At 42.6% G+C, this 12,328-nt stretch overlaps 1 protein-coding gene across 4 annotated transcripts; it reads right to left on the bottom strand.

Moving 5' to 3' along the window:
• Window positions 1–3,975: 3,975 nt before the first annotated feature.
• On the bottom strand, window positions 3,976–9,184 carry tank (TRAF family member-associated NFKB activator). Of its 4 annotated transcripts, none has more exons than XM_084689773.1 (8): window positions 9,006–9,184; window positions 8,009–8,150; window positions 7,350–7,455; window positions 7,094–7,179; window positions 6,192–6,256; window positions 5,990–6,108; window positions 4,879–5,384; window positions 3,976–4,424 (listed from the first exon to the last, which is right to left on the bottom strand). In XM_084689773.1, exons 2-8 carry the CDS (start codon window positions 8,105–8,107, stop codon window positions 4,263–4,265), a joined length of 1,143 nt encoding a protein of 380 aa, XP_084545899.1. In that variant the 5' UTR covers window positions 8,108–8,150; window positions 9,006–9,184; the 3' UTR covers window positions 3,976–4,262. The 4 variants fall into 4 exon arrangements, with proteins under 4 accessions (XP_084545899.1, XP_084545898.1, XP_084545900.1 ...); XM_084689772.1 differs by having other exon boundaries at window positions 8,009–8,227; XM_084689774.1 differs by lacking the exon at window positions 9,006–9,184 and adding an exon at window positions 8,939–8,956.
• Window positions 9,185–12,328: the final 3,144 nt, after the last annotated feature.

The raw sequence follows: 12,328 nt of genomic DNA on the forward strand, positions 1-12,328 counted from the left end.
GGATTCACCTCAAATGCAAGGGTGAGCTTTGGGTAATGGCTAAACAGCATACTGTCTTAATATCTAGGTTATATTAAGCGTGGCTAGTATATTTGTATGTATATTTAAGTGAATTATTATATATTTTTTCGAATATCCGATGCAATTTTTTTGCTATAGTACCACATAAATAAATTAAATGTGCTGACAGTGAATGTCCACAGATTTATTTTACAAAGGTGTATTAAAATATTACACATTTAAAATATTTATTTATTTTTGCAATACTTACAATATCTGTACATTGCAAATACATTTAGTAAAAATGTATTATTTATATAACTAGTGCACGGTGCCCATGATGCACTTGGTGATTAGGATGTCAGTGAAACACACAAATTACTTGAACTATAGATAGTGCACAGTGCCTGTGATGCAGCTTCTCAGTGGTTTTGGTACCTATATTTCTCAGATCATAATTGAAATTCTCTGTCATCTCTACTTGTTAAACCTCCACATCTATTCTAGTGAAAATGTTCAATGCTGTAGTAGCCATTCATGTAAATGATCATGTAGCCTTCATTAGTCTGCTGTTTCCTATGTTATGAATTGCTTATGTTTTGTTGATCAAAATGTACTATAATAATTCTCTGTTAAATTGTGTTACCACCACAAACATCTAAACATTTAGCTCATAACAGAAGTCATAACATGTACAATGGTTTAGCCAATTCACTGATCTATATTGAAAGTATATTTACTTTATATTGTCATTCTGTTAGCTATCCAGGCCCTTAAAAAGCAGCTGGTTATCGGTTGTAAAGGCAAATTCGCTTCTAGATAACAAAACAGAATTTAGCTATTTTCCTTTCTACGCTTAGTTATATTTCATTGTGAATGCCTTTGTTAATCACATTAGTTTAATTGTGATACTGCACTCCATTTGATTATAAAAAGGACACCTACGAAATATTAACTTTTTAGAGTGCCTGGTACTCGAGATGTCAAACCAGACTCGCTGCAGACCAGAGGACCAATCAGAGTGCAGGGGCTGTGCCACAAAGACAGCAAGCCAAGCTGGCGGCAAATTATTTTGTCATTATTTGTATTATTTGATGTTGAAATGCTTATCCAAATAATGTCAATCGCGGCATGGCACTCTGTTGGTTTATACAGAGGACACATGCAGAATATGAACTTTGCATAGTGCCCAGTTCTTGAGTTGATCATGGGAAACTAAACCCATTTTAATTTGTACACACACACACAGAGATTCCTGCCATTATTAGAGAGATGTGTACTATTCAACATTCCTTTTGAAATCTTTGTAGAGTATGTGAGTATGAAGGCCATATGGACCCACCCCAAGTCTATGAGCACCTTCAGATCATTCAGACTTATTCATACATGTCAAGAAGTGCTGCCAGTGAGAATATGCCCCCCCTCCTCTCTCTCCTTCTCTCTCTCCTTCTCTCTCCTTGTCTCTCCTTGTCTCTCTCTTTCTTCACCATTTGGAACTGACCGTGGTCCCTAGAAGATGATGACTTCCTATTTTTTTCCCTTAACCCTCTGCAGCTCAGAGTGGCAGTGTAGCAGCGCTGCTTATTAGCATGCAGTAATGATGGGGAGCTGGGCTCCATTGTTCTAACACCTCCCCTCTCCTCCGCACCAAGCTGTCAGTATTCACCAGGCTAGCGCTGCCTCAAATGCTGCTCTCCACAAATGAGATGGATAATTAGTTGCCCCTCACGAATGCTGCACTGTTCTCACCCCTGATTGCTTTCACCTTTTTGCTCCTGGCAATTTTGACACCTCCTAATCAGCCTGCTGCTTCTCCTCTCAATCCATATCCTTCTTTCTTTCTTTCTTCTTTTTTTTTTTTATCTCTCAGATGTACCCCACCGAAACATACCTGCTTCCGCTTACAAAACTCACATTGAACAACAAGATGGCCTTTATTACACAAGCTGAGCCACAGGGTTGAAAACAATGTGCTCATGAGTGTTGAAGTGGAGTTCTTCTCTTACTGTTCACATTACTTTATTAACAAGTGAGTAAACATACAGGAGAGAAACAAGCTAGACCTAGCTGTCAGTGCAGCTTCCCTCTTCCAAATAACAAGCAATGACAACATAATTATGTGCAAGCATCTGTCGATAATTCCAGAGAGGGAACCATGCAGTCTGCACTATGTTCAACTCTTCACAGATTTACAAGAGAGAATCATTAGGGAGATTGCTTATTTGTATTTGCTACATTTTCAGAATAAATTCTCTCCTTGCCTTCCATAATTTTATTTTGTGAGATGAGAGATTCTGTGGTTTATGTTGATCCAAGCAAAGCCACATTATGCCTGACACATTGTACTTGATACAAATGTCGGATTCAGCTTTGTAAATACAGAACAAGGACATGTTGTTTGAGCATGCGTCCGTGGTGCAGATCAGACGATGTGTGTCCTCTGGTGTTCCTGCCGTGGCTGGTCTTTCTCCACCCTTTCTCGTTCTCTTGACTACCTACAAACGGATCTGACAGCAGGTTATGAGAGGTCACAGTGAATGAAGAGCAGTCAGGTTCCTCTTCTCTCATTTCCCTTTCAGCAGTTAATCCTTCAAAGCCATCTTTGTCTTCACCGAAGCCAGTTTGAGCAAAATCACTTTTTAAGCTAAATTTGTCGACCCTTGTAGCTATGGCCTTCTGTCACCGCTGATGGATTCAGTGTTCTGAGGTTTACCGTATATACATGATTTACCGTATATACATGATTTACCGTGTACACATGATTTACCGTGTACACATGATTTGCCGTATACACATGATTCCCTTTTAATTGAAAACGGCTCACGTATTGCAGGGTCGAGGAGCATCAAATGGAAATTCGAAATAATCTCCTCTTTGCAGGCTTCACACCAGCACAAGTGTTACCAACCCATATCCAGGACCTGCAAGGTCCTACTGCCAGAGCAACGTGTTGGAATACACGTATTTCCCTATTTTCCTAACACATCATCACACTAGATAGTGAGAATTATTGCTATTGTTCTCAAAGTGTGAATAAATATTGTTGAAAGTCAAAAGCTGTTATTTGCTTTTGCAAGAGGTGAAGACGTAAATGTTCTAACATTTTAGATGCTTATTATGCAAGATAAACTCTGTAACAGCATTAAAGACCTATATGATTATTATATTTTTTTTCTCAATTGTCAAAGACTAAGAATAAAGGAGTGAGACACGTCTCTAAATCCATTCATCCAATTCAAAATTGTCTATTCATCTGTTCACAGAGTAATAGTAGCCATCTAAATGTGTAGAAGAAAAGGGTTTGCCAAGGCTAAAAACATTAAACTACAAATAGTAAGATAATGTGTGACTGATTGAACAATGAGCATGTACCTGATGTTATGTGTAGTAACACAGTTTTAATTAACTTGAAATACCTGCACCAACCTGCTTTCAATGACCATATGGTGTTATAACTTTTAAAATCAAATTAATTAACTTGAATGATTTCGCATTCTGTACTAAGTATACCATGCAGCTGCTCCAAATTACATTAACAAATTTAACCCATTAGTTGTGGATTGTTATGGAGTTATTACTTCAAGGTCCACTGACTGAAATTTCACTAAACAACATATGCTGAATATTCTGAATATTGCCAAAAAACGAATGAACTTGAACATCAAACACTGGAATTACGCCTTATTTCTTATAGCGTTGCTGTCGGTTTTCCTACGGTTCAACAGAATACTACATTTGTCCAAAAATAAACATTAGTATGAATACCAAAACAAAAAAATATTCAGTTTGGTGTGTGTTTTTTTTTAATATGCAGGCCTACTTAAACCTACCTTGACATTAAGTTAAAATATGATTCTGTTTATTAAGTACAATGAATGGATTATTTAACACTCTTAAAGCCTGCGTTTTAGGACTTTCTGAAGACAATGTTCCACTGTCTGATAAATTAAACTGCCATAAAATGGAACAGCCTGGTAAGATTAATGATATCTTTATTAAGTACTGTGCCAAAATTATCCTTTACAAAACCAAAAAATAAAAGCTGTCAAATGTACAGTACCATTCAACTTCTCCTTTTTTTGTTCAACATTTAGTTAAATAAAAGACTGAGAGCGGATTTAAGTCCCATCGCAACCGGCAGTGTTGGTCCCCCTCCGCCTGGCATGCTCACCCTTCCGTGGGGCAACAGAGACACAAAGAAACCAGGTTCATCCTGGAGGCTTTACTGTTGTATTGTACGGCCAAAGCAACCACTTCTGCAGTCAGTTCCTTGCTCCCTTATTGAAGTGGGAGTAAAGGTGGCTGTTCCACTGCTGGGGCGGCACCACCTCATGGCAGAAAGCACAGTCACTCGGGCTGCTGTGCCCTTCCTCCAGGCTGCCTTGTGGGGCTTCTTCACAGCACAGCACAGGGCTCCAGAGGGGCTGCGAGGACAGGGGCGCACAGCACAACCCTGGATTATTCATGAGTTTATCTTTCGCTTGCACTCGCCTACTTGGGACTGTGTATGTGGCTTGGATTGGGATGGTGAATTACATGGTACCCAGGGGAAGACAAGCAAAGTTGTGTCCCACTTGAGGCCGCTGCCCTAACATATCTGGCTGCCCCGCTCTCTTGTAATGTTGCATATTCATGTTGACGAGCGTATGGGATATCTCAGAGTATAATGTGTGAGGTCATCCAAACTCAAACTTGAGGACAATATTCAACATCTCCCCAACAATAACAGTTTAAGAGGAAATTTGACAGAAATTTGAATGTTAATTTTCCTTATGCTTTTACCTTTCTCTACCTTACCCTCTCTCTCAATCAGCCCAAAACTGCACTTGAGAATATGACTGTTCCCCTGCCCAAATGAGCACTTCCTGTGCATCTCACCTGTTGGGGTCCCCGCACATTGTCCCGCAGGTGAGCGTGGGGCTGTGATGGGGAGCGGGGGGCGGAGGAAGACGTGGGGAAGGACAACTGGGCGCTGCGCTCGCCAGACACCTCCTCATCCAGCACTGTGGCTATGCTGCTGACGGCGGGCCGCTTCCCCGACTGCAGCCCCAGGTGAGCCGGCCCCAGGTGAGCCGGCCCCAGGTGAGCCGGCCCCAGGTGAGCCGGCCCCAGGTGAGCCAGCCCCAGGTGAGCCAGCTGTCTGTCTGGGGTGCTGTTCAGAAACTCGTATTCACTGTCTGTGGAAGGAGGGAACTTGACACTGAGCTTAGTGAGGGACTCGTCCAGGTCCCTGTCTTCCGGGTCGACTCCGCGGGGGTCCGGGGGGGCCAGGGGGACGCGCGGCGGCTGGGGGGCCAACCCTCGGGGCAGGCCTGAGGGCGCCGGGCTCCCCCCCCCCTCCGCTGTCCCGTCCGTACACTGGATGGGCATGGAGAACTGTTGCTCTGTCCGACGGCAAACACAAACAGTCTCACCATAACTTCACGCAACGACACAAACACAACTAACGACCTACCTAACCCTAACCTAGCTATTTGACTGACTAATGATCAAGTGACTTCATTGAGAACACACACAGCTGCATGGCATTCGCCTAGAAATGTTCGCCAGGGACATTGTCCTTGACGAAGGTTATTCTCTGTATATTCTATGGAAAATGGAAAAGACACAGAATGGATGTTTGAAAAAAACACTGTCACTCCTGTTCAAAGATCCACATCCCTGAATTAACGTGGAATAATTAAATGTGTTTATCCGTTCTGTGTATTTCCACACAGGTGGACGGGCATAGTTCAGGAGGCCAACGAGGTAATTATGTCTACTTGTGGTTAAGGTGTTGTTATTGAATTGTGTTCAAGAACAAGTCTAAGACATAATGAGTCTAATTGTGTACTGACATATATAAAGTAATTATGATTGTGAAAAAATACTAATATTTTCTCTTTTGTAATTAAATTAGGCCAGAGACGAGCACTGGATTGTGATATTAGACTTCCACCCCAAACGCAACAAGGGTCTATTTTGTAAAAAAAAAAAAAAAAAACATTACCATTTGTCATATCATTTCCTCTGTAAAATCTTTTAAGGTGATCTTTCTGTCTTCTTGTTAAAGTCTGTATCTGATGGAAATTCCCTTGAAGGGCTTTGAATGCCTCCAGGACATGTTTGCTACGAGACAAAGAAAGAAAAGCAAGAATCAGGGTTTTTAGATCAAATAAACGCCATGTTGGTGGACTGAGCGGGCCTCATACTTGTCCATCCTGCTGTTCACAGGTAACATCTGAGGTGGAGCAACAGCAGGCTCCATATTCACCTCCTGAAAAACAGACACAAACTTTAAATGACAAAAACATCCCTTCAATTGTAACTCCCAACTGATAAAAAGCCTGTTTTGTTCATTATGTGCTCACAGAATAAAGCAAATATAGATATAACACAAAGAAGATATCACAGAATAGATATAGAAGATATCTGATTTCCTACATGGCATACTAAAAATCTTTGTGGCCTGTGATCTCTTAAAGCATGTTGCTTTGGGTGGAAGGATAGTTTAAGGAACCAATGCTGATATTATCCTCTAACCCCATCTACTGGTAAAACAAAGTACTGCCTTGTCTATTTGTGCAGTTTTTAGATTCAATTATTAGATGGTAGATTTAGTATTTGGACAGACAGCAGAAGTGGCTGACTGAGTCTAAACTGTGAAGAGAAGTGCCTAATTTTCACCTCCACCCTTGAAGACATACGTGAAACAGATTTCTCAGTGTTCACAGTCACAAAAGTTCAGTAAGAAATCATGAAGACACTGATGTTGGAAGCTCAAATGACACATTGCGACACTGATAACAGGAACCAGATGAAAGATGTCCTATGCTACAGGAAGTGGAGCTATTGTTCGCTGGCATGAACTCTATGAAGAACACAAGAGAATACAGTTATCTCGCCCACTGTGCACAACTAATAGCAAACTATTTGTGGCGCTTAAATATATGTGTGTGGTGTGTGTGTGGTGTGTGTGTGGTGTGTGTGTGGTGTGTGTGTGCATGAGTGCACAAATTACTTTTTAATTATGTGAAATCTAAACGTACTATTATTGTAAATCTAATAGTAAACTGTGGATGTGATAGAACAGTTTGAGATGTGCTAAACATACCGGGCAGAGCAGGCTCCTATGGAACTGTGTGTTGTCAAGGAGATGATTGACAGGCAGTGCAGCTTCTTCCTTTAATTTCACCTCTCCTAATTTTCAAATAAACACAGACAAATCCTGACACAATGTTTTTAAACATGTTTAAGATAGACTTAAGTCATGATTAAAATAAATACAGACTAAAACTACAATCAACCTTCAAACATATTTGATCTTAAATAGATGATTTTATGGAAAGTCATGTATGTTTCCCACTAACCTGTTGACGGGTTAGATATCAACTGAGCCTCAAGTTTGAAAATCTTTTGCTTCTGGTCCTCGATCTGTTTCAGAAGTTGCTGGATGTATCGTTCGTAACTCTCAGTCTGCAAGAGGAAGGCATTTCTGTTATATGTAATGCAGCCATGTCTATTGTATAACTGGTTGTATGTTTATGTGGTAGCCATGGCTTACGTACATGGCAAACAATATACAAAATAACACAACAAAACTGTTAGGACAAGAAAACACATGGTGGCGTGTCTTGTGAAATCAGTATTTAGAGATCCAACAATAACTAATGATTAATCACTTATGATTAGGAAGTGATAATAGGGAGTCAGGTGGCTGAGCGGTTAGGGAATCGGGCTAAAGCTAGTAATCTGAAGGTCGCCAGTTCGATTCCTGGCCACACCAAATGACGTTGTGTCCTTGGGCAAGGCACTTCACCCTACTTGCCTCGGGGGGGAATGTCCCTGTACTTACTGGAAGTTGCTCTGGATAAAAGCGTCTGCTAAATAACTGAATGTAAATGTAATAATAAAGACAGCTGCTGTTGTTTATTACTGGTGAGTGATCACACTGCAGTGCAGCGCAGTGTGCAGACAGCTTTACAGGCTGACTGGTTCTTCTCAGAGGTAGATTCTGTCAATGTCATACCTTCTGCTGAAGTTCCCTTTTGGCACCGTCTTTCTCAATGGAGGCCTGCCGGTAAGCTTCAAAGGCTTTGTTGAGCTGCTCTCCGATGTTCCTCTCCATCCCGCGGGCTCCACAGTCATCACGGACACAGCAGGCATGAGCTCTTGGTCCGCACATCCCAAACAGGGCCACAAGGTTCACAAAACGCATTGCAGCAGTTCAGCACAAACTTATTATGGGCTGTTGAGGGCATGGATTACGTTTAAAGTCGCTTGAATTTCATAATGAAATATAAACCTTCATATAATGTTATTGTTAATGTACATTTTTGGGTCCAGCATAAGGCAATGATATATATCATCTTCGAAATGGGGTCAGTCTGTAAATATGGGGTTTCAAAAAACGCTCAGAATAGCACTTGCCTTTTTTTTACAAAAATATATGTTTATTTATATTATTTATTATTTATCTATCTATGGGTCAACAACTGACACAGTCAGTACACTCACACAGTACACAGTCGGATCTATTCTGAATATCAGAAAATATCATGAAAGTCAATGTAACGTCTCTAAGCAGTTGGTTAGTTCAGCTCAACCAAAGAGGTTTTGGTCTTTTCTGTTCTGCTTGTTTGGCATGTCCTGGAAATTTAGTTTTGCGTTTAATTGAGACCTACAGTACCACACACAGGTTAAACAACATTTTTAAGTGATTTCACTAATTGGTCATCAGTTAACAGACAGCATAAGAAACGTCCATCGAGTACGTCAACTGGCTAAGTCAGTTCAAGATAAAGCTATGTTGTTAAGTTATTGCAACATTTGTGTTCAAGTATACACTGGCGAATATAACGAGTCACAATTGTCTCCAACACAGTTCCGTATTTGGTATCGAAAAGTATGTGTTTGTAAAGTTGTTATAAACGTTATTTAGCGTTGATTGTTTTCGTACCTTTTTAGTATGGGGAAAGACTCGACGCTCAGCTATCATGACTTCGCCTACAATAGTAGAAACTTACCTTCATTAGAAATATTTCACAATATTGTTTTGCCACCTCGATACCTTCTTGTTCTTCATGTGGCCTACAAATAATATGAAGTTCAGAAGAGGATATGGAGTATGTCTACAAATGTACATTTTACATAGTTTACTTTGCGCTGGGAACTTCCCTCGGGGAATCCCCAGCGCTGTAGACTTCCGCCTTGCTGGATCCTGACCAATGAACGACTAGATACGGAGTTGGAGCTGGTGGTTGAGGGGTTTTCTTTCTACATGCACGTCTGTCCTGTGGTGCACGAGAACCATAGTTAACACCCGGAGAGTGTTCGTGTTGATTTGACTCTTTTGTTTACCCGCTCACGATTTAGTTGCGTCATAGCGATGGTTCACTTCTAAAAGTACCAAATGTACTATAAATAATTAGTAATCAGTTGTCAATGCAGATCACCAACATTTCTTTTTCAACTTGTTCACAAATTTTGGGGCGTGCAAGTATGTTTTGCATTGGTGGTTCATTAATTCAAAGGATATTGGCAGGTTGTGTGAAGCTATGGGTGTGCAGAACAGGATAATGTGTCTTTGTATCTATTGTTTAGGTTTAAAACTCCAGATATTTTATACAATAGTCATGTGTTTGTTCACACGAGTGCATGGAAATAAATGTATCAATGAATTAGGTCCGTGTTGCCATAGTGCTGTCCTTGCATGACACTTTTAGCTGCATTTCATTTGCAGGTCCCTTACAATGGCCATGACACAAGTATGTGACCCTTGATATCTATAAATCTCGCCACTTGGCTGGCTGTGCTGTGCGTTGCAGCAGTGTGTTCTTGGGGCGGGGGCACTTGGCTGGCTGTGCTTTGCAGCAGTGTATTCTTGGGGCACTTGGCTGGCTGTGCTTTGCAGCAGTGTATTCTTGGGGCACTTGGCTGGCTGTGCTTTGCAGCAGTGACCAACAGATGGCAGCTGGGAGCCTGCTAATAGTTTGTTTAGTTTCACTCAAACACTAAATATATGGACACATTCACTCAATAAAACAGAGATTGGAGGTTGATTTCTCAAATAAACCTGATTTGAGATTAGCAGGTAAAACTGGAAAGAATGCATGTGAAAATAGAAACAAGACCAAAAACAAGACAAGACCCCGATGCAATTCTAAAGCAAAAGTGATATAAATAAAAGAGAGATCACATTATTGTAGAGAGGGATCTGCAAAATGGTGCTGACGAGGTGTCAGCTGAGCTGTGTGTGTCTGGTCTGCATGTTTTACAGTAACAGCAGCCTCATGGTGAGCTGTGTGTGTCTTGTCTGCATGTTTTACAGTAACAGCAGCCTCATGGTGAGCTGTGTGTGTCTGGTCTGCATGTTTTACAGTAACAGCAGCCTCATGGTGAGCTATAAGTGAGGGTCTGGTCTGCATGTTTTACAGTAACAGCAGCCTCATGGTGAGCTGTGTGTGTCTGGTCTGCATGTTTTACAGTAACAGCAGCCTCATGGTGAGCTGTGTGTGTCTGGTCTGCATGTTTTACAGTAACAGCAGCCTCATGGCGAGCTGTGTGTGTCTGGTCTGCATGTTTTACAGTAACAGCAGCCTCATGGTGAGCTGTAAGTGAGGGTCTGGTCTGCATGTTCTACAGTAACAGCAGCCTCATGGTGAGCTGTAAGTGAGGGTCTGGTCTGCATGTTCTACAGTAACAGCAGCCTCATGGTGAGCTGTGTGTGTCTGGTCTGCATGTTTTACAGTAACAGCAGGCTCATGGTGAGCTGTAAGTGAGGGTCTGGTCTGCATGTTTTACAGTAACAGCAGCCTCTTGGACATGTGAAGATGTCTTCTGGAATACCTCACATTCTGGACTGGGAGGGGATCTGTCTCGGCTGTGTGTGTGTGTGTGTGTGTGTGTGTGTGTGTGTGTGTGAGAGTGAGTGGGTGTGTGTGTGTGTGTTGGGCGGGGGGTTCTGGAACTCTGATTGACACATACATGTCTTACCACTGAGGAAGAGCAGTGCGCAGGTGCTGGGCAAGACTGTTCAGTCATCTATGCGGTAATCACTTTCAAACAACAATATGCAAAACCTGCACTGCAACAGACAAAAAAAAGCAATTTACGAAAAACATTCAACTCCTTTTTAAAACTTGGCTGCAGACAAAGGAGGTGGTGATGGGGGGGGGGGGGGGTTGACACAAAGACCAGGCTTGGTCACGCAGCAAGGGAAGTACTGACAAACCAATTTGCAAAAGCCGTACTAGCCAAGAATTTGCCTAAGTGAATAGGATAACTGGATAATCTGAGGCCTGTCTCCTGCGCCCTCAGCCTGAATGGTGAGACTCAGAGACAGCCTGTATTAGGCTGCTGCAGGGTCTTTGTGTGGCCATGCTGAAGCAATGGGGCTCCCCAGACCTGGCTCCTCTCCTGGGGGACCCCCCTCATGCAGTCTCCCTCACCCCCCCCCCCTCCTGCAGGCTCCCTCACCCCCCCCCCCCTCCTGCAGGCTCCCTCACCCCCCCCCCCCTCCTGCAGGCTCCCTCACCCCCCCCCCTCCTGCAGGCTCCCTCACCCCCCCCCCCCTCCTGCAGGCTCCCTCACCCCCCCCTCCTGCAGGCTCCCTCACCCCCCCCTCCTGCAGGCTCCCTCACCCCCCCCCTCCTCTCCTCATGGGGCACTCCAGACCCGACCTCTTCACCCGGTCTGGATGACTTATGCCTCCAGATAGCCCCTCAAACAACCTCAGTTCAGATAAAACCCAAAGGAAGCTCCCTTACTTCAAGGGACAGTGAGGTCATCAGAAGGGTTCGTCTTACATCAGTTTTTAACAACCCCAAGATATATTGCAACACAGACCCTAATGGATTGGCTGAGAGAAAATATGTTTCAGATGTTGGCGCAGTGGTGAGCAATGAGGAGATAACAGTGTTAGAATGTGGATATGAATCATTACAAGCGTAGAGTTACATAACTCACATTCTACTGTGATCACACCATCCTCTTATGCACTTATAACATCTCAAACATCTTGAGAATCACATTTGTTGGTTCCTGAACATCACAATTTCACTTAAATCAATGAAACGCTTGGAATTTACAAATGAACCAGATGGAAATGTGTACAGTCTTGCATTGTGGGAAGGAAATGAAAAACGACACAAAATTCCCAATCGTCAGCCAGAAGCCTGCTCACCTCAACCTTGTTCTCTGAGTTTGGGCTGACCTCTCTGACAGTCATGCTGAGCGGGTCTGGAGAGAGACAGAGATACACTCACTCTGTGATAAGTACAGGGAGACAGACTGAAACAGAACACTGTGTTCCCTCTAATCTGACAGACGGCCATTGTTTGATGTGCCT

Source organism: Hypomesus nipponensis, chromosome 23 (assembly GCF_054491055.1).
Source record: "Hypomesus nipponensis isolate SF chromosome 23, ASM5449105v1, whole genome shotgun sequence".
In the NCBI taxonomy this organism is placed as follows: Eukaryota; Metazoa; Chordata; class Actinopteri; order Osmeriformes; family Osmeridae; genus Hypomesus; species Hypomesus nipponensis.